The sequence below is a fragment of the Phalacrocorax carbo genome, chromosome 1 (assembly GCF_963921805.1).
Source record: "Phalacrocorax carbo chromosome 1, bPhaCar2.1, whole genome shotgun sequence".
Classification (NCBI taxonomy): Eukaryota; Metazoa; Chordata; class Aves; order Suliformes; family Phalacrocoracidae; genus Phalacrocorax; species Phalacrocorax carbo.
Window position 1 is genome coordinate 152,923,892 of NC_087513.1, and position 22,449 is coordinate 152,946,340.

The 22,449-nt window shown below is 41.1% G+C and overlaps 1 protein-coding gene across 1 annotated transcript in view; it reads left to right on the forward strand.

Annotated features, from left to right (window-relative positions):
- ANKRD10 (ankyrin repeat domain 10) overlaps positions 1-12,688 on the forward strand; it is a 38,805-nt gene extending 26,117 nt beyond the window's left edge. Inside the window, exons 4-6 of the mRNA XM_064440253.1 lie at positions 4,169-4,404; positions 8,090-8,185; positions 11,019-12,688. Coding sequence (XP_064296323.1) covers positions 4,169-4,404; positions 8,090-8,185; positions 11,019-11,485 — 799 coding nt within the window. The 3' untranslated portion in view covers positions 11,486-12,688. The remainder of the gene's footprint in view (positions 1-4,168; positions 4,405-8,089; positions 8,186-11,018) is intronic.
- The last annotated feature ends 9,761 nt before the right edge of the window (positions 12,689-22,449 follow it).

Here is a 22,449-nt window from a genome sequence, read left to right on the forward strand (position 1 = left end):
TGGAAGATGGGTAGAAAAGAGACATGAAATTCTGAGCTATTTCTGTCCATGTTGTCCAGTGGTTTATATTTTTTTTCCACTACTTTTCTTTCACAGCCCAGGTCTTGTTTCAGTTATATCTTTCTTCCTAGTCAAATCCTCCTTCTTTGTGTAGGCAGCTATGAGAAATGAAGATAAATACCTTTCAAGGGACTAATAACTGAAGTAGTTGGAAATTTACTTAAATATAGTGATTACCTCTTTGCGTTTCCTGCTGGTTGATTTTTTTTTTTCATCCATGCATTCAATGTCATATATAGTCTACTTAATAGCCAAACAAATCTTCAGTAACTACTCCTTTTCACTTAATGGTCAGTTTACATGTAATTGCAGTTCATAATCAGGGACTGGCATAGGGATTACACATGAGATCGAACTCTTCCTAGTCTTATGTACAGTTGGAGCAGTGAACCATTTCTGTTTTCATTCCTATAATGGAGTCTGTTTACAGTAATGGCTTTTATATTCTTAGCTCATAGACTAAACTGAGGTAGCTGCTCTTGAGGTAGACCATACATGGCAGATCTGTCTAGTAAAAGATGTATTCCCAGTCCCTTGTAACTACTCCTGTAACAGTGTAGTACCACTCAAGTCAGATTGGTGCTTTTAAGGAATGGTCTAGTAGATGTCCTAGCTTTTTAATTCAAGTACTCTAGGGTTTTTAGAAGGACTGTATAAGACACTATTCTTCTGTTACGCACTTAGAATCCTCAGAGTAATGGCAGTATTTCTACATGTTTTGGAAATCCATAAAACTATTCCACTCTGTTAAAACTCTGATACGTGTTAAGAGCATTTGCTTTCCTACTTCGGGCATGTGGCTAATTGACTTAGCCATTTTTTCTTGGATTACTTGTATTTTGTTATGATGAGCTAGTATAGCATGGCTAGCTCTTGCTGCCTGTTGTGTTCCCACTGACAGATTTTCCTCCTAGAGAAGGCTAGAAGAATCAGCTAAAGAAAATTAGTGTTCCCACTGAGAAGGAACACAGAGAACTTAACAGCTGTGTTCTCTTCCATAGCTGTTGGCCAGCCAGTTTCTGGAGTCATATGGATCCTGTAATGTCCTTTTATTTAAGTTTTTTCCCCTCTTTTTTTCATTACTAACTTCTGAACGCAGGAAGTTCTCTTGAAATTGATAGGCTAAATTCAGACTCAGATTTTTGAGAGACATTTTTAAACTCTGAGAAGCAAGAACGTTCTATCCAATGTGCTTGAGTCCTGTGCAGTGCTTCCAAAATACTGTTGTAGAACAAGTACATATTTGTTTGCCTGTTAAGAGTAAGCCATTCAGGAAGAGATCGTGTCATGGTTTAGCTCCAGTCAGCAACTAAGCACCACACAGCTTCTCACTCACCCTCCCCATGATGCTGGTGGGATGGGGGAGAGAATTGGGGGGGGGGGGGGGGAAGTAAAACCCATTGCTTAAGATAAAACAGTTGGATAAGATAGGACAGCCAAGGGAGAGAAGATAATAATGATAAAAGAATATGCAAAGCAAATGATGCACGATGCAATTGCTCACCACCTGCCAAGCAACACCCAGGCAGTCCCCAAGCAGTGATTGCTGCCCCCTGGCCAACTCCCCTCAGTCTGTATACTGGTCATGACACCATATGGTCTGGGATATCCCTTTGGCCAGTTTGGGTCAGCTGTCCCAGCTGTGTCCCCTCCCAGCTTCTTGTGCACCTCCTCGCTGGCAGAGCATGGGAAGCTGAAAAGTCCTTGACTTAGTATAAGCACTACTTAGAAACAACTAAAGCAGCATCAGTGTGTTACCAACAGTAGTCTCATACTAAATCCAAAACACAGCACTGTACCAGCTACTAGGAAGGAGAAAAACACTATCCGAGCCAAAACCAGGGCAGGGGGGAAGGGAACAGGTCTAAAAATACCAAAGGTCATTATATTTTAAAATTTGACAAACACTAACTTCAATTTTGTTTATTTTGTTTCTGGGAAATGTAACTTTTCTTCCCCAGAGTTTGGTCATGTAGTAGTGTACACATCTTGCTTTGTACACCTCCAAATGCCTCTTGCAACTCATATCGACATCCCTTTGGGAAATAGTGACTTAACTGTAGTCTGTCTTACAGTCCATTTTTCAAAGCAGAGGTGATGTTCTACAACATTTGCTAAGTAATAGAATTGCTTCTTGAAGTTTTATTAAATTAGGTGGTCAGTCAACACCATATTGTTTTGGTCATTTTTTTATCTTCGCGTAACTTTAATTTGCTCTTGTTCGTTCAGATTTACTTTAGTGTCCTTTTGGGGCTCATGAATTGAAAACGGTTTCCAGAGAACTGAGCTATTCTTTTTGTCCAAAACAGATATGTTGAAATTTCTTAAATTGTAGTTGCACTGTGTTATATCCGTATGCTCCTACACAAGTAAATGAGGACTACGAAAGGAGCATTGAAGGTTGATTAGCAGGGACCTCATCTAGTTCAGCATGGGAAAAGATTGACTATTTTGCAGAATTTCTGAAATCATAATTTGCTCTTAAAACAAGGTGGGGAAGAGAATCCACTGGAGATTCAGCAACCTTTATACTCTGAGACTTTCTCCTAATGCCCAACTTCAACTATCCTTTGTTGGTGTTAATCCCATTCATATATTGCTTGCACTGGACGCGCAGAACAGATTCTTCTCTTTGCACCTATCTTTTAGATATCCAAAACTAATACCTCTACCTTGAGGTTTCATTTCTTTTGACTAACTAGGTCTTTCAGTCTTCTAAAGTCTTACTCTCTAGACCACTCTTGGCTGCTGTTCTCTTGGACTTTCACTAGTAGTCCAAGTAAATGTTGACTTAGAAAACTGTAGTATAGAATGAAATTACCCTGACCTAGTCTAATGATTTTTCTGATTCAGTAGTATTTTGACTTAGTCTTCCAAATTTTATGTACTCCAGCTATATCCATTTGTGGCATTAGTCTTTCTGTAACAGTTTCCAAAGAATTTTTTAGTCTCATGTTTATAGCAAATAAGTTGCAGTGATCTAGGAAGCAAAACTGGCCTTTGTCCTTTGTTTTCTCTGCATGAGCTGGAGTGAGTTTGTTTCCATTTTTTATGAGTTTCAACAGAATCGGGTCAATCTTCTGAATTCATACTGTGTTAGTTGGTCCGTTTCTGGATTTTTAAGTAACGGACTTGTCTAAACTACTGAAGCCAAGAAAGAAAAATTCAATTTTCTGACTAGTTAGATCTGTCTGAAAAGGTGGAAAAAACTTGGGAATGATTTATTGACATCTGTTGCTTCAGGATCTAGTTTTATAATTTCTAGTCCTCTTTTGTCCACTTTTATGCACTTACTTATGAAATTACCCTATATTTCTAAGCATAGACATACTGTATGTTTGTGCAAATGCATGCACTCTTTCAAATCAAACCTCTGCATCTCTCCATGTCCTACCTGATTTAATTTATGATCTCCTTGATTCATTGGAATATTCAAAATCCAGTGCCATTGCCTCGTGCGTGGAAAAGCCTTGGTTCAAATAACAAAGCAAGTCCCAGCTCTTATGATGTCACACACTTTGAAATTAGAAACAAACCAGGAAAAAAAAGTATAAGCAAAGCATAACTAAGTATAGCCTCTTTATCTATCTATCCTTTTCTATTTATGTATATATTTTATTGTTAGGAAGAACAGTGATGATGATGTTGCCTTAGAAACCAGAATGCCATGGACAATTGCCAAGTCTTGTTAAGTTTGTTTTGAGTATTTGATCTTTGCTCAAGTTAAAGCAATAGATTGCAGAATAATCTGCAGAAGATGGTAAAATTCAAGGCTTAAGTTAGTCTGAAGTTTATGTAAAGATCAGATACTTCAGACTATTTTAGAACAAAGCATTTTGAGAAGTTTAAATAGGAAGATGGGTTTTTTTAAGGCACATAGTATATTGATTTTATTTAAAAGTGTATTGTCTCCCAAATTTTGCTTAGAAGCCAGATATATGTGCGAGAAGTTAAGTTAGTTATAAAACTAAGATTGATAACTAATTTCTTAATGGAAATTTGCTAAGTGTATGTTTTCTCTCATCACCAGCAGATAGATAGTAAGGGCAGCAGCAGCAGCAAGCTAGCTTGATGAATGAGTGTAATTCAGTTTCTTTGTATTGTACAGCTTGAGAAATGCCAGTGGCCTGACAGCAGCAGACCTTGCACATACCCAGGGCTTCCAAGAATGTGCCCAGTTTCTCTTGAACCTCCAGAACTGTCACCTGAATCGTTTCTATAGCAATGGCACCTTAAATGGGGTTCATCAGAATGCAGGTCCCAATCCATTCAGTGGTGGGACAAGTCGAAAGAGATCCTTTGAAGAGATGGAGTCTGCTGGAGTAAAGAAGGCTAGAACGGAAGGTGAGAACCCAGAGGTAAAAGGAATGGGGTGATACTGTTGCTGAGAAAGGAAAATAAACATTTTAAAGCCTTTCAGAGTGGATGTTGAGTATTATTGACAAACTCACGTACATATCTGAATTACATATTAATACAAGAAGCAGATGAATACAATTATTCCATGCCACAAGATCCCGATTCTCCCTGTCATCATCTTGGTGTCTTCAGAAATTTGTTTCCAGAGAGTGCTAGAGTTACGTGATGCCAAGAATAATACGTGGAAGAGTAGGAGCTGAAATTAGCTTCTACCCCTTCCTCAGTTTCTTCTACTTCAGGAGAGCCAGGTAATGCTGCGTTAATTCACAAAGATGCCGGGTGTTCTGATGGTAATTTTCCGTTTCAGGATTCATTCACAATTCAAAAACTGTTAATTAGGTAAGATGGATGAAAGAAACTCAATGCAAAAAAGTTTCTCAAATCAAGAGGGTTTATGTCTGCAACATGAAGTTAACATACATTAAGTTTCCGGGATCATCCAGTTCCAAGGGGAACTGATATCTTAGAGGAGGATGTCAGACTAGAAAGAACCTTAAGGATTCCCATTCAGCCTTGTGCATTGAGGATACTGCTGCTTCTTCCTCTGCCAGCAATGATGTGATAGTACAACCTCAAAGGTGCTTTTTGGTGGCTGTATGAAGAAATCTTTTTTACATCTAACAAGCACTTTGAATAACATGATAGGGAATATCCTCTGCTTCCTTTCTGTTGGCCATCCCATTAAATTCTTTTTAAAGAATGCAGCATTCTGCACCCAAACCTCATTTCTTTTGCCTGTATCGAGCATCAGGAAGGGGACTTTGTAGGCCTTCACTGAAGACACTTTCTTCAGTTAAAGTTTATATTGTTCAGACAGATGTGACTTCCAGTGAACCAAATAAAACGGGCTCAAACAGGGCTTAATTCCAGATGACGAGGAGAACTGAGACCAAAACCATGTTTCTAAATATGACATGGACAACAGAAATTACATCAATATTGACACTATAGTATTTGCTTTAGAGCTTGCTATCCAGCTACCATTTCAACTATACCAGGATCAGACGCCTTAACAGGGCCCTCCACAGCAGATCGTAAATGGAATATGTTACTTCGTATAGTTGGTCTAAACCATAAATGATTTCCTGATAGAGTAGAGTGCCTATGCAATTAAATACAAGACCGCTTTTCAGGAATAAAGTCCTTAAGTAGCTACATAGAACGAGAAAACTCACACAGCATACAGATGCCCACAACAGGTATGGAAAGGTGCCTTCAGTGCATTCATGTTCTGTTACCGGGAGGTGCTGCTTGAACTCAAAGATTGATATTGTTTGTTTTGAGGAGCTATGCCTTCTGAATGTTCATACCAGCAATCTCTTTTAGTTTCAGAAAATGGCTCCAATCAAGTCAATAGGTAGCATTTCGCCACAGTCTGTGGGAGCAGCACTGGGCTAGCTATTTTTATTCTATATGTTGTCCTGAAACAGCAGTATCTGCATTACCTTTCAGCATAAACAGTTGGTCCAGTGGGTAAATTAGATGGAGCAAACCAATACACAATGTGTTTAAATGAACAAGATCTCCTAAACAATTACAGAGATGTTAGAGAAGCAGTCAGACCAGGTAGCTTTTGAAATTTTTACCAGTATGACTTTTTAAGACCTTTGCAAACAAACCCAGAAGTTTTGCTGCATTTGCTTGAAGGTTTTTGTAGTAAAGAAAAGATGCGTCCCAACTGCGGAAGCTGAAGTTTCTAATCTGATGAGTCTGCCCTCGAAGACATCAGCACCAGTAATATCTATTGCATCAATATAAAACGGAGTGAGAATGAATCACACTTCTTGAAACACTTTTTAAACAACAGCGATGAGTAATGAGAAGTCATCAGTGCATCTTTGTGCTTGGCTAGCCTTTTTACAAAACAAGCCGTATTTTGTGGTAATTGTGCCCTAACCAAAACTACACTGTCCTTTGAAGACTATTTACACAGGAGAATCCAGATGTTCAGAGAGAGTGGAGGCAACCTGTACATGCAGGGAAGAGTCAGGTTTTGATGGCCATATCCCAAATTAGAACAATCACGGCTTTGAAAAAAACGTGACCAGGCACAGTATATGCCTCTTACAAGAACCTGTAAGCAGTAGAGTTGGAAGAAGAGAAATACTTAAGCTGTGCTTCACCCTTTGTCCTGGAATAGCTGAACTGGGCAGTGGGGGGCGGGTTACTTGCAGGTAATTTTATTTATGTGCACATGCATGTATCTGCTATCAGGTGCATAGCTTTAAAAAAAGAACTCGAAATGAAGTAACACAGACACAATATACTGTGATACAAACTAGTTACTCTCTCCAAATGTAATACAAAAATGAGTTCCAAAGGCTGAAGCTGAACTTAACAAAAGTAAATCGGTGGCCACTTTCAGAATGTACACCAAATAGTTTTGACTTAGAAACATTAGCTGGATTTCATGTCTATGTTTCTGAAATCAGTTCCAGAAATTTCACTCTGCTTCCTGGGCGGGTTGGTGGAGGGTTGTGCACAGGGTCAGTACAATGATGATGCACACACACCAGGCCAGCTGGTCACACGGGTGTGTTCACGGCTGCCCTAATCCTGGTCCCTCTGGTTTACGGCCCCTGGCTGGTTGGCTTTTGCACTGTGCTGTACATGCTACACAGAGTACTGACTTGCTGTGCCCAACCAGTGACTGGCTATCTGTATCGCAAGCCTCAGCGTGGCTGCTTTTAGGTGCTCATTGAGAGGTGGGGGTGGAGGCACTACCAGGTGTACCCTTGAATTGGCCAGAATGAAACTGCATTTCTGTATTCCTCTAGGCAACTAAAAAAAATGCCTTGACTTTCCTGGTTTAGGGTAGTTTGATCCAAGGGCCTTCAGCTCCCTTAATCCCTGTGTGATCTCCAGCCCTGAAATACATTAGCCATTGCTTAAGGTTCTTCAAAAACGAGTAGTTTACAAAGATTTCTGTTGTGCCCAAGGTAATGAGAGCTGACTTGCAGTCTACTAAAGTAGCCCTTTACAACACGTTAAGAGTGTGTGCAGTGCACACAGAAAGGTGTGTTGATGTTGGTGTGAGAGCAGTGCAGGGTCTGCTGGGAGAGTGCCTTGGGTGGTAGGTATAAGAGGTAGTGAAATCAAGCCCATCTTGCTTATCAAAGCATTTCTCACAGCAGTCTAACCCCTTGCCAGCTTTTCTTGGGGAAGGATGTTTGTTCAGCTTTTGAAAGCATCCCTGGAGCAGTCTGGTATGAATAGGGGGTGGGTAGTGAAAGGGGGAGCAGTCCAGACTAACAGTAGACATTTAAGATCTTTCAATTTGAGACATTTTTATTTATCGGGCACGCTCTAAACATGAGTAAATTAAATTGCTCTTCATTCAATCTATTAGTACACCAGACTAATAATTATTTGATAAGTAGGTGCCAATTCTGATAGGTACATTGGTAATTTTCCATTTCAAGGGATTAAAATGAATATGCAAGTACTTAGCACTTACTCTGTGTTTGGGATCTCAAACGTCAGAAGCTTTCAGACGTGAAAAATTTACCTTTCATTGTAAAAAGCTTTTGTTTTAATAATCAAAGTACTCATCTGTTGGGTGAGTTTTTGAGTGTGCACCAGTGACTAAATCTGGCTTTTTTTGAATCAGTTTACAGCTTTGATGGCGTAATACCAATGATGAACGGAGGAGTTGACGATGATGCTGACAATATGCACGTTGATAGAGAGTTTGCTGTTGTATCAGGTGGGAGTGGACAGTTTCCTGTTAACTACAACAACATTCAAATGGTTGAAGACACCAAACAACAGGAGACTACTTCTGTTGGACCAAAAGAAATTGAAATATACACTGTTTCTGCAATGCAAACTCCTTGTCGTTGCAAGAATCAATATGCATTTTATTTTTAAGTATAAAATTTAGTCCTTTATTTTTGCACATTGTTGTCTAAAGTCTTGAAAACTATTGTATTGCTGTAACACCCATTATATTGGGGGTTTAGTACATATCTAAAATTAGCTGTTTCATGCAATATATTGTACTGGTGAAGGAGAAGGTTTATTAGTAGTTTATTATTAAACAGAAATCGACAATGGCTGTTTCACTTTTAACTTGAGGCTTGTGTTACGTTGTGCCTTGCTTTTAGTTGCTATAATTTCAGGTTAAAGGAAATCCAGAAATAATTTAAATGAATTTAAATTATTCATTTCATTTCCATTAAATAGATTTAATTGCTAATAAGAAGGCTTGATAGGGAAACAGATCCTACTGCTTATATAGCTTTGAAAATAACATATGTTACAACTAAGCTATATTCAGAATAGCTAAACAAACCCTATAAAGAATAGTCCAGACGTATACCATGTGTTCAGAATGTCTTCAGACACAACGATATAAGTGCAGGATCCTTTTTTCATGTAAATAAAAGACTGGACATGACAGGTCTTAAACTAGTATTGGAACTAACGTACCCTGGAAAAGAGCTGTTGTGTTTTATACAGATCTTCATGAAACAGTCAAAATGTTACTAATATTAGTGAATATTACTGCTCTAAGTTTTTTAAGGGCTGCTTAATCACGACGCTTTTGGTAACCGCAGGATGTGTATAGAGTTTTGATTAAGACTGTCTTGGGTCAGCTTTTTCCATGCACTTTGTAGGTAAAGGCATGGAGTTATGATAGTGCATTATTCTGTTCAGAAATTGATTTCTTACTTCAATTTGTTCTGTGATGAATATGTTCATACTTTGTACCACAGACCAGATTCACCAAAGAGAATTATAATTAATATTTTAATATATTAGGTATAAATATATATACATATATATATAATCAGTACTTAAAAAGTAGACTATGATATATTCCAGTGATAATTACTAAGTGTTCTTATTTATGGAAAAATGATTGTCTTTCATAAATGTGCTCTATTGCTCTATTACTATAGGTGCTAATTTTTAACAAATAACAACATTCTGTAATTATCACTGGAACTATTCACTACCTACTTTTGCATATTAACTAACAGTAGTGCCATTTTTATTAAATTTGATTTGGCAAAGCCAGCCTATAAGGATTTATTTTTAAACAGTTAAAATTTTGCACTTTTCAGTTAATAAACACTATATGAAATTCCTTCTGTGCGTTTTCATCACTGAAATGCTAGCTTTGATGTCTTGATGGGTTTGGGGTTTTTCTCCCACTTTGAATAAGAATTTGTGGTCAGTGAGTTCAGCTGATGCGGTTATTTTAACTCATACAGGGACTACGCAGGAAACTAGTTAGTACATCCAGTGAGTTACATATCGAACCCGTTTCTTGGCATTATGTATTGCTGTATGTGAAATATCAGTATCGTAATCCGTAATACAGATAATACCCGCGTGAAGGACGAAGAGAGAACCAAAACTTCAGATTCTTCCTTGTCAAACAGTGGTACTCATTACGTGTCACTTACACAGGAAGCCAGTGTTTTACAAATGTGACCTACTGGCTTGAATTGGAAATACGCAGTAAATGCAGTCCTGTTTTGCACATTGGTTTATGCATTCAAATATACATAAACATATGTGCACGTATCCAAGGATAATAACAGGATGTAAAATCTTTAAATGTCACCGTCTAGGTCTGTAGTTTCTATGTTTGCCTTGCTCATCGTTACCAATATAGCTGTAAATTTTAGAAGTCCTTTACCGGTAGGCATTTTTAAGGCAGAATATATCGCCCGGTTTTTGTGCCAGTACTTTGAGTACCACTGCAAAAACATACGTTTCAGACATGCTGATGAAATCTGTTTATGGAAATAAAAACTATTGTACTAATTACTACATTCAGAGGAGAAATCGCTTTAAAACAGTTGTCGGTGGGTTTTGCATGCACATTTTTAGAATTTTGTTTCCTCCTACTAATCTTTTTTAGTCTTCTGTGCACTCTGCTGTTGCTATTGTATGGCATTTTGCATGTGGATTGTACAGATGGTATTATAAACTTACCACTAAATACAAACCTGCCTAGTATGCTATCTAGCAAGCTGCTAGATAAATTGAAGTACTTTCTGAATAAAGGAACTTTGAAACATTTTATATTAGCACCCCCAGGCAGCATTTCTTTATTGGACCTATTTCAGTGTATACTGTACCAACCCTTCACCCTCTCACAGGTACTCAGTTCTTGTATGTACATAATCTTTCATCCCAAGAGGACATTACAGTTAAGGTGGAAAGATGCCTTTTATTCCACCTTTCAAAACTGCCCGGAATGTTGTCTGCTACGCTTATTTCCTGCAGTTAAATGAAAGGGATTCTGGGAAATCCACACTGTCTGCAAAGATAGATGTAGGCATATTTCCACATTGAATGTAGGTAGACAGCTGCATTTCCAACACAAGAATCCATGCTACAAGCTCACTGGTCAGCTCTCATTGCTTTGAACTACCTATGTTGTCATAAATAAAGAAAGGGTAGATTTATTTTCAAAGCTGTGTATGGAAACATCTTTTTGAGTAAGTGGAGTATAGTGGAGACATGTTGATGTATTTCGATTTATTCTTAATTGTTGGTGACAGGTGTATTTCTTAATGCAGATATGAATAGCAGTAGCTCCATATTGAATGCACTGACAAATGGATGTGCCATCAATGGACATTTGGATTTCACCGCCGCACAACAGCTCAGTGGGATGGATGCCAGACGTGAGGAGTGTTTAACGTTAACACCTAACGGAGTAATTCCTGGAATCACTTCTCCCAGTAGGCATCGAATTCATACCAGTAACGGCACCGAGGAACCAGAAAAAGCCATGAATAATTCCACCGATATGTGTGGGTCTCTACACCTGAACGGAAGCCCGAGTAGCTGTGTTTCTAACCGGCCCTCGTGGGTGGAAGACCCTGGAGATACTTTGCACTATGGACACTATCATGGGTTTGGGGATACTGCCGAAAGCATCCCCGAACTTAGTAGTGTTGTTGAGCATTCCAATTCTGTCAAGGTCGAACAGAGATACGACAATACTGTCCTAGGCACAATGTATTTGTATCACGGTTCCTAGATGAGCGACCTTTGTATCAAACGCATATTGAAATTGCTACCAAATGAAACTGGGGGGACAAAATCCTCACATAGCATTAAATTTGAAGATTGCAACTTATTGCTATTTTTACACTTTGTTTATATGAAAAGCAAACCTTTGATTTGTCAGCCTTATACAGTAGTTGTAGTTTGTTGCATGTATGGGGCTTATTTAGTGATAAAATAGGTGCTGTTAAGATGGAATGTTTATTATTTTCATTTTTTTATTATGGAATGTTCTGGGTTTGTATTTTTTTATTTCTAGGCTTGTGAACACTACCTTTCCCTTTTTAGAGCTGTTTTCCCTTTTATTAAAACAATGTTTAACTGAATTTTGTGAAGAAAATGTTATGTACGTGCATCACTTGGAAGTAAAGGTTTTTCTTTTCCATATCTTCTGCTGAAGCTACGGTAGCAATATCGATGCCGGCTATCACTATGCAAGGTTGAAAGTGGCAATCTTCTGGAGCTTCTCTGACTTTAGAGTTTGTACGTTTGTTTGGTATAATTAGATGTTCATCTTTAAATTTTTGGAACAAGTTGTTTAAAAACGCGGAGGCAAGATTGGCAGAAGTTACCGTTTCACTTTCTGTAGCGTAGAAGTGCTTTTCGTTGTTGTCGGGCTCTTTGCATTATGGAGTGGGAAAGTGGGCTGCCTTTGTTCGGTCGCGGTTGGGTGTGCCTCAGGTTAGCTCTGACTTCGTGGCGGTTTTCTTTGGCTTCTCTCCTTTATATGTACGCTTGATATTTTACCATATCTCACAGACCGGAGGCATGTTGGCACTGTTCTGCTTTGTACGCAGTTTAAAATCGCTGTTACTTGTTATAGAATTTGCCGAGTCAAAATATTTGAGTTTGACTGTCTTGGATATACATTTATTGTCCTTTTTTTAAACATATGCTTTGAAAATGTAATGTTGTGTACTCTTTGGGCTCTGCTCATGGAAAATACATTGTATTTAAAGCTTAATACACAATTCAAAAATTCATATAAGTGCACTATATGAGCACTAATAATATAAGTTGCTGCTTTGTGTTATGATAAGTGAAGGGTGGGGAAGAATATGGTAAATGAGATAAGCCCTCGGAATTGTGTTGATTTTTTTGTTATTGTTTTGTTCAAAAAGGGACCTCTACAAATTGGATTTAAAAAAAAAAATAAACTTAGTACATTGTATCTGAATATTTTGTTGAGACACTATTATTTTATTGGCAATTTGAGCAAGTCTTTAATAGTTTGTAAATCACATTTCTCCATAATCTTTCTCTGCAACTGTGGAATTTCTCGATTTTGTCAGTACATGGAAGCAAATGGGCACAGCCCAATAAGTCGTCCTTGATTGAATTACAGAAACACATACTGGCTATTCTGTGCATGACAACTGTATCAGCCTTGAACTCCAAAACGGGTTAAAATACTGGCTGGCTGATTTTCATGAGAATTATAGTCTCCTTCGAACGTTTTTAGGCAAAATGCTATGGACTACAGAGAAGTCAGTGTTTTATGTAGACTTTACACTCTACGTGGTTCACTATCTACCTACAAGATACCTGCTGTGTGTTCAAATTGGGAGTAGCTCTGATAGGAAATCGGCCAGTCTGTTTGCAAATAGTTGGCCACACCAGCAAAGCTCCTCAGTGCCTTCTGGAGACAAACAAGACCATTAATGAAAATTGAATCTCACCTGAGAGAAGCCGTTCCTGGCATGCACGTAACCACTTGCTTGTGCTTGAACGGCTCCATCCAGACCAGGTTCTTAGAAGATTTAATTTGCTCATGTAGTGCCCAGAGGCACGTGTGCTATTGCCATCGTACTGACATGAGATATTAACTTAATTTGTCGTAGCATTTGGTTTGGGGATCTTTTTAGTATTTGCTGAGCTTGCTGCATATGCTTTCTTGTGCTTCTTCAAATAAATCAAAGCAACTCGTAATAAGCATCTTACATGCATGGCTATAGACTGATTTCTAAAGGATTTTCTTTGGGTAACAACTAAGTTTGTGTGTGTCTGTTCCAATGGTAAAATTTTAGGTACGTAATTTTAGCATGACATGATTTATTCTGTGTGTATAGGGCAAGGTTTCCGAAAATTTGTGTACATTTGGTTTTCATTCACTTGCTTTTCACATCTTTTCACCTAAAAATACATTGGAAGACACTATTTCAAATTCAAAGAGAGAACTTACTGCTTTATTTGAAAACGCACTTCTATGCGTGTGTGTTCAGTCACATGCTAACAGACAGATTTCAAGGCCTGTGTCTGTTGTCAGGCCCCATGGAAGCTAATTATTAAATTTTAATTAGATGTAGAAGACCAATGAAGGCCGTGTGATGTAGACACGCTGTGTGGGTTTGCTGGGTAGCTTCCTTTATGGCTAATGTTGCAAAAGCTAGAAGTATGTGACAGCATATGGCTCTGCCAGGACCTGAGATGTATAATTTTTAAAGCATCGAATAATTACAAGAATTCTGAGATGGCCATTTTGCAGGTGCTTTTTGAGACAATATGTATTCTTACAGCAAAGGCCTTCTAAAGTCTTGTTTTTAAATTATTCCATAAATCTTCCATAGACTGTGAAACAGGGAGTCACAAAATCACAGCATGGCTGAGGTTGGTGGATACATACCCAAGGGTATGGAACCATTATGAACCTGTATCACCCTAACAGGAAAAAAGTTTTCTTACGTTTAATTGGAATATCCTGGGGGTTTAGTTTGTCTTGTAATTTCAGACACATGCAAGCAAGGGAAGTGTAAGAGTAACAAAGCGAACAGATCCAGTTGCAATTCTGGTGGGCAAGTTTCTGAGTTAGTAGGTGAAGAATCACAGAATCATTAAGGTTGGAAAAGGCCTCTAGGATCATCAAGTCCAACCATCAACCCAACACCACCATGTCTCCTAAACCATGCCCTGAAGTGCCACGTCTACATGTCTTTTAAATATCTCCAGGGATGGTGACTCCACCACCTCTCTGGGCAGCCTCTTCCAATGCCTGACCACTCTTGCAGTGAAGACATTTTTCCTAATATCAAATCTAAGCCTCCCCTGATGCAGCTTGAGGCCGTTTCCTCTCGTCCTGTCGCTTGTTACTTGGGAGAAGAGACCAACGCCCATCTCGCTACAACCTCCTCTCAGGCAGTTGTAGAGAGCGATAAGGTCTCCCGTCAGCCTGCTCTTCTCCAGGCTAAACAACCCCAATTCCCTCAGCCTCTCCTCACAAGACCGGCTCTCCAGACCCTTCACCAGCTTCGTAGCCCTTCTCTGGACACGCTCCAGCACCTCGATGCCCTTCTTGTAGTGAGGGGCCCAAAACTGCACACAGCGCTCGAGGTGCGGCCTCACCAGTGCCGAGTGCAGGGGCACCATCACCTCCCTGCTCCTGCTGGCCACACTATTCCTGATACAAGCCAGGATGCCGTTGGCCTTCTTGGCCACCTGGGCACGGTGCTGGCTCATGTTCAGGTGGCTGTTGACCAGCACCCCCAGGTCCTTTTCCTCCAGGCAGCTCTCCAGCCACTCCTCCCCAAGCCTGTAGTGTTGCATGGGGTTGTTGTGACCCAAGTGCAGGACCCGGCACTTGGCCTTGTTGAACCTCATACAATTGGCCTCGGCCCATCAATCCAGCCTGTCCAGGTCCCTCTGCAGAGCCTTCCTACCCTCAAGCAGATCAACACTCCTGCCCAATTTGGTGTCATCTGCAAACTTACTGAGGGTGCACTCGATCCCCTCATCCAGATCATTGATAAAGATATTAAACAAGACTGGCCCCAATACTGAGCCCTGGGAAACACTGCTTGTGACCAGCCACCAACTGGACTTAGCTCTGTTCAGCACAACTCTCTAGGATCAGCCATCCAGCCAGTTTTTTACCCAGCGAAGAGTACAGCTGTATAAGCCATGAGCCGCCAGCTTCTCCCAGAAGATGCCGTGGGAGACAGTGTCAAAGGCTTTGCTGAGGTCCAGGCAGACAACATCCACAGTCTTCCCCTCATCCACTGGGTGGGTCACCCTGTCATTGAAGGAGATCAGGCTGGTCAGGCAGGACCTGCCTTTAATGAAGCCATGCTGGCTGGGCCTGATCCGCTGGCTGTCCTGCACTTAAGAACTTACATTGTCAAGTGTGGAGTGACTTCTACCAGCTGTAGCTGTGTCTTTCTGTACGTAGCTACTGATGACACAGGGGCCTTGTTTTTAAATATCTTACTATTAACATACAGAGGACTTTCCTGCCTGTGCTGTGTTAGACCAACTGATGTAGTTTAAGAGGCCTGGTAGGGCTCACAAGCCCTCTTCAGGCCTGTGTTAGGAATTTTCAGTTTCTGCTAACAGACAGCAGTGCTGAGCCATTTTAATTATGCTGTGCTCTGCAATTCCTGAAAAGATTGCTGGGTTTTAAACACCTGGAGTTAAAGTCTCACAAGTTTTTTGTTTAGCAAGGGCAGTAGTATTGTAGGACCGTTCGTACTCAGGCCTTTTGTCCAAGTCTAGAGTTGTTAAGGCTTTTGTCAACCAAACGTTGTTTTAGGTGATGCTTTGTCTTACCATGATCTTTGTTCTGGGAGTGGTTCTCCGAATCTGAAGTTTACTTTCCATCTGCCTAGATTTAACCCAATAGCATCAGCATTAATTTCAAAAGGAATACACTCAGCAGTTATTCTCATCATCGTCCCGGTTCTCTCTTTGGTTGAGATTCAATTTTGTGTTAAATTTCAGTTGCTTTCCTTATGGCTTTTGTAGAGGTTTTTGCCCTAATTACCACCCCCACCCCCCCCACCCCCCCCGCCAAGTAGCTTCTTTCCTATTTTGTTTTTCAAAACCATCTTCAAAGTTTTGGCAGAAATATAAATAAGTACAGATTCAGGAAGTATTTTGATACAGAATATTTCTGACCAAGTAGCTGAAGTTTGGCAATGTTGGAAGAGTGAGAAGGGAAGTGTTACACAATCTCATACGTGGTTACGGTGTCTAATGTTTTTAACAACCAATCCCCTGATTCCAGATAAAATAATAGTCTAAACTTCTAACAGTTGTGAAAGAAGGCTAGCATTAGATATATATGTTAGATTAAGATGAGATGCTGCTCAGCTTCAAGACCAATTGCAAAAGCTTTCAGACCCTGTGAACTTCTCTGAACATTGGTCATGCACCTGACTGTGAGCAAATCGTGATCCTTGTTCAGACTTGCATTCCATATGCCAGCAAAAGACTCTCTGTAAGTCTATTTTACTAAACTTCTTTAACAACCTGTCATCCTTCTGCAGCCTGAAATTGAACCCCAGCTTAATATTTATAGCCAAGTCATAAATCACTAAGGACATTCTGCCGTTCCGATTACAAATGTAATACATCCAAAAGAGCTGCCTCACAACCCATCAAAGTAAGTCCTGAGCACAAAACAAACCTAGAATGAAAAAGGAATCCTTGCTGTCCTGTATGCTAGAGCCAACCTACTGTACAAGCTTTTATCAGTAATGCACATTTTCTGAAGTACGGCCTTGCACACTTATCTACTTATTTCATGTCCAACCAGTTTCTTCCAGTCAGTGAAAAACTACACACTTGGGGGGGGGGGGGAAGAGGAAAAAAAGGCACAACAGCAGAAAACACCAAAAGCACTCTTTCACCAGCACAGTGCTGCCCACCTTGCTGTCTCATGCCGGCACAGACAGTGCAGTGCGTCCTTCACATCCCTTGACCTCCTGGGCACGTGGGGTATTAGCAGCAGAGGGTAAGGCAGCTGGACCACTCCTCCCTTGCTGGTGCCACCAGATGTGACACAGCTTCCTGGCTTTCACCTTCAAATCCTGATGTAATTTCTTCAGGGTGGTTACTACCCTCACAAAACTCTTTTTAATTGTGCTTTCTAGGGGTCTTTGTGACAAAAAACCACAGTTTTTCTGGCATTCTAAGTAGTGAATTTTCACGTTATTTGCTTCTAGCTCTCAAGTATGGCTTCATGTAAAGCTACAGCTAAAATTAATTTCTCGATGCTCCAGGGGTTGGGGGCAGGTGAGCTGGGGATGGAGCAGTGTTGCAGATTTCCTACGGGGATAAAAAGAGAGGAAGGTCAGGGGAAGCTTCCCTTGCCAGGCAGCGCTGGGACCTGCAGGAATCCTGCTGCAGCAGAAGAGGTGGTAGTGGGAGATGGCACCCTGGGAGTATCCCACTGTGCTGCTGCTACTGGCCTGGGAGATGCAGATCCACAGGGCAGGAAATCCCTGAGACCCAGCCGAACCAAGGAAAGGAAAAAAAAGACTCCTGTAGGCAGGGTTTACTCTTCCTGGCAACTGGTAACTAAGTTTCTGCTACACTGCTTAATGACTCCCAGATATTTCACACCTCTCCTTCCGTTCCGGAGTTTCCTGTCTCAAAGTGGTGACTGGCTGTTTACAGGGAAGGATCAAAAAAACTCTGGTTTAAAGCAGATGGTTTATTTTTAAAGCATATTTGACAGTAAAACTTTTTTTAAAAAATAAACTACAATAGTTCATAGCAATACCGTATGCTTGCAGTATGTATCCAAATTACAAGCTTTGCCACACTCAAAATCATATCCCCCCACCAAAAAAAAAAGCGTAATGAATGTTACCTGTGGTATGAGAATAAAAATTAGGCATCCTTTCTCCCTCCAAAAAGCACAAGTTTTAATGAGCAACTTCTCTTTGCTTCTGTGTGACTCAGGTGCACATACAGGACTTGATAACCATTTCCAACTCAGTAGGAATTAGCCACAACTGGCTGAAGTGCAAGCAGTGGAGACACATGGTTTGACACTGAAGACAAGTCCCCTGGCTCAATCACTAACCTGATTTCCATGAGGAAAATAACCTAATTATGTTATATATAATACCTATACACCTAAATACCTATAGGTATTTATATACCTCTATATATAGGGGTATATATATACACACACCTATATAAATACCTATATACATAAAGCTGAACATGATACCAAGCTCCATAGTCTTATTTATATTTCTTCTTGCCAGGATAGAATTGTAAGTTAAAGAAGAAAAATAAGTTGGTCTGAATTTCTCTTCCTGCAAAGGCAGGATGTAATCTTACTACAGAGGAAATGCCATGTATTAATAGAGCTCTTCCCTTGATGTTACTGAAAGGTCAAGCATTGTTTGTTGATGCTAGCTGGCGGCTCGATCTCACCAAAGACACGTGTGCTTTCCTGTGACGACCACAAACTTAATAGTGTCTCCAGTTTTTTGCTAGGTTTTGTCTGGGAGAGGAGAAGTTGGGGTTTGTTTGCTTTTATTTTATTCTCACTGCTTCTAAAAGGTGTTGCAAGTTGGATCAAGTCTCAATAACATTAGGTGCCTAGCTTGGAATCTCAGTTTACTGTATTTTATATTTGACACATTGTATAAAACAGCATATTTTATACAAATCGGTGCCAAAAAGACAAATTGTAAAAACCAGGTAGGTAGACAACGTAAGAAGAACCAAGCAAAATGTATATGCATGACCCAGAGAAGCACTTACTTTAACGGTAGTTCCTGGGATCAAGCAACTATCCTGACAATAAGATGTACAACCAGAAAATTCTGTAAATTCTTGGAAGTATAAAACCCTCAGGATTTGTTTATATATAGTGTAACTGAAGAAATACCTACAGATTTATTTATTGGACTATATTTGTGATTAATATTTCAAATCTGCATTTTCAGCTGAAATTCTAGTATTGATAAATCACGACATGTCTTCCATTAGCTGATGGGTCGGACGCTGTCATACGAGAAACTGTCACCATTTGCCAGATAGATTTTCACTCTTCATCTTGGAGCATCACCCTGCAGATACAGGTTGACATTGCTGACAGTAACCAAATACAACATTTGTGTAAAGAAATCATTGTCACATGGGCAGAGGGGATCATCGCTTTTTTGAACGTGTTAACAGTTCTCTTGTGGTGTACCTGAGTAGTGCTGCGTCCATCAACAGGGGTAATTGTCCTGTGGCCTCTGGTAAATGTCAGTTTTACAAGAGGCAGGAATACTCCAGCTACTGCATTGGAGGTAAAGAATCTCCATCATCCATGCTGATATGAAAAGGAACAAGGATCTGAACTACAGAGGGAGCACCCACCTTAATATTTTCAAGGGGTCTACATAGTTGCCTTTTCCTGATGCAGACAACGCCTGCCTATCGGCAGGGCGCAGTTAGTATGCCAGCCCTGCCGTGCGGTCTGCAGGAGGAACAGGGTAGAGAAGTTTGTGTAATCATTGATAAAGGTCTTTATCTGCTAAATATTTTCAGAACTTTAGGAAGTTTAGGAACAAAACGAGTCTTGTTGCCCTTGCTTGAAAGCAACCTTTGGGAAGTGAGTTCAGGGGAACTAATGATGGTGATCTGTCCAAATGATATGTCAAACAGGTCTTCTTGTGGTTGCCACAGCTGCAGGGCAGGACAGTGACCTCCGTGCACATTTAGGTGTGCAGCGTGTCCTACTGGAGCTTCTTACATTGCTTCAATTACTGCACATAATTTTGTGTACCTGCATCTACAAAATGGCTACTACAGCATTAAGTAGGGGTCGGGCTTTTCACCTCATGCTTCATACATGATCCCTGTGTCAACCTGCAGTCGTGGTTTCCTGGTCTCTTAGCCAGGGCCTTGCTGGAGCACGGTTGTGGCCCTCGCCCAGCCTGCACACCGGTGCTGCCTTCCCAAGGACAGGGAGGGCCGAGGGGAACTGATGGGCACCTGGGCACTGCCCGTTATGATCTGCAGTCGGGACACCACCATGATACGTGCCGAGGCCAAGGAGCTAAGAAATTCCCCTGGAAGCCACCGTGCAGGATGAGTTTTGCTCGGAAAGACTGATTTCGAACTAGAGATCACATCCTGCACTGTTCAGTGTTGGATACAAGGAAAGGGGCGGTGGCACAATGAGCATCGCCCCTGGCAGACCCTTCTCTGCCCTAGGACCAGCAGCCCCTCCCAGTCCCTGGTGCCATGCTTCACTTGCTGGGGACAAGGCAGCCTCAGTGGGCACATTGTCTGGAACAGCTCCGTAGTCCTCAAGGTGTTGAGATGCTGCTCAGATCAGCACTGCACAGCCCTCAGCCAGACCTGTGCCAGTTGGAAGCTCTGTAACCAGGTTAGCATGGCACCAACCCAAAATAATAAGCCCTATTTATTAGGTCTTTGGTACTCTGCCTGAGGTTAAGCCTGCTATGGCCTCGATAGTAAAAGGCAGAACAGCTGAGGAAATAATCCTGCTGAACGCAAAGACAGGAGAATAAGATCATCTCTCGGACTCATTTGCACAGTGGAAGAACTGAGATGTGTGCAGGCAACCTCTTGCACAGGGCAGCTGGGTAGTCTCACACTACTGCTACAGTCTGGGTAGTGTGAGACTAAAGACAGCAACCACAAACACGATTGCCTCATCCTGAAAGAAGTTCAGAAAACAACGGATGAACTAGCACGTGGTAAGGGAGAAGGAGGAGAAAGGTGGCATCCTCCTTTGAGACGAAGATCCTCAAGGACTCACGAGAGCTTTTCCAGTATAGAAAGATAGATCCAAAAATCCAGTGATGGGACAAGATGAGATCCAGGTATGAGAAATCCAGAGATTTAAGGAATCAGAGGAACACAGGCCAAGCAGCAAAATGAGGTGATGAAAATACTCAGCCTAAGAATAAAGTAGTGTCCCCTTTGCCATGAATGGCACTGAAAATTGTATTATTGTTAGGGAGTTTTTAAATTATTCTGAACAAAATGAGCTGTCCTATAGCTGTCCTATGTCTCCTGTAGCGATCTTCCTATGCAAAGCATTGAAGAATTTCAGTATAGTTGTGCTCCCAAGCCGTGAAAATTCAGATGCTGGACTCAAAATTAATTTGTACTGAATTTGAGCAATTTTTCCAGGCACTGGATAAATTCAGACACATTATATCATTACCCTGGTTCTGACAGGAAAAACACTTAAAATTGCAAAGGCTGAAATCTGCATAAAGCGAAAGTACTTTTCGGCGAAGAGAAATGGTCCCAGAAATTGTATTTAATTTAATGGCATTCCAGGACAATGCTTGATACCAGTTTATGCACTCTCAAACCTGTAGTTTCAGGTGTATTACTTTGGGAGCAGTAGAAGGAGTATCGGGGGGGAAAAAAAGGCAAATGCAAAGACCAAAGTCTGCTATGACCAGCAAGATAGATCTTTTCCAGAATTAGAGCGGAGTTACATATTTCACAGCCATTTGTTTTCAAAAGGCTGAAGCCCGCACCTGGTGCAAACGACACACAGTGCCGGTTTTACCTGATACATGTGTTGGGTTTCCTTCTTGCTGTAGCAGCAAATAAACTTGAGCAGAGGTCAGTGGGGGACTGATGGGTATCAGAAGGTCTCCAAACCTCCAGGTGATCTGCCACCATGTGTGGTGCACCACTGAAGTCCCTGAAAGATACACAAATTACTGTATATACAGCAAGTCTGAATTTTGTGAGAAAGTCAGGACAGGAAGGTCCTCAGTGCCCTGGCAAATGTCACCTGGAGAGGGTAATGGGAATTCGGGGCCCTCACCACCTGGCCTGGCCCTCGTGCTGGGCGTGCCCTGCGCTGGCTTGGGGGGTGTCAGGACAGGTTCAGCTTTGCCTAAGTGCCCCCCTGCACCCCACCTCTCCATTGGTATAGGCATCCTACCCTACGCGCTCCCTGCTAGCAGTGTGAGGAGGATACTCAGCGTGTTACACAGTTGGATACTTGCTGCTACCTGAACTTTCTCCAGGCATTGCCTTCCAGCATTGCTGCAGCGTCTTTGACACTCACCATCTGTACAACACTGCGGGCACGCTCCTGTAAGGGTGAGAGCTGCCTGGCTCCCCCTCATGGGTGGGCCCACAGGTCAGCCCAGCGAAACCTGCGAATTGAAAGTTTACATGTTCTGTGTGCCTCTTGGACATCCCCACGCAGCCTGCCTG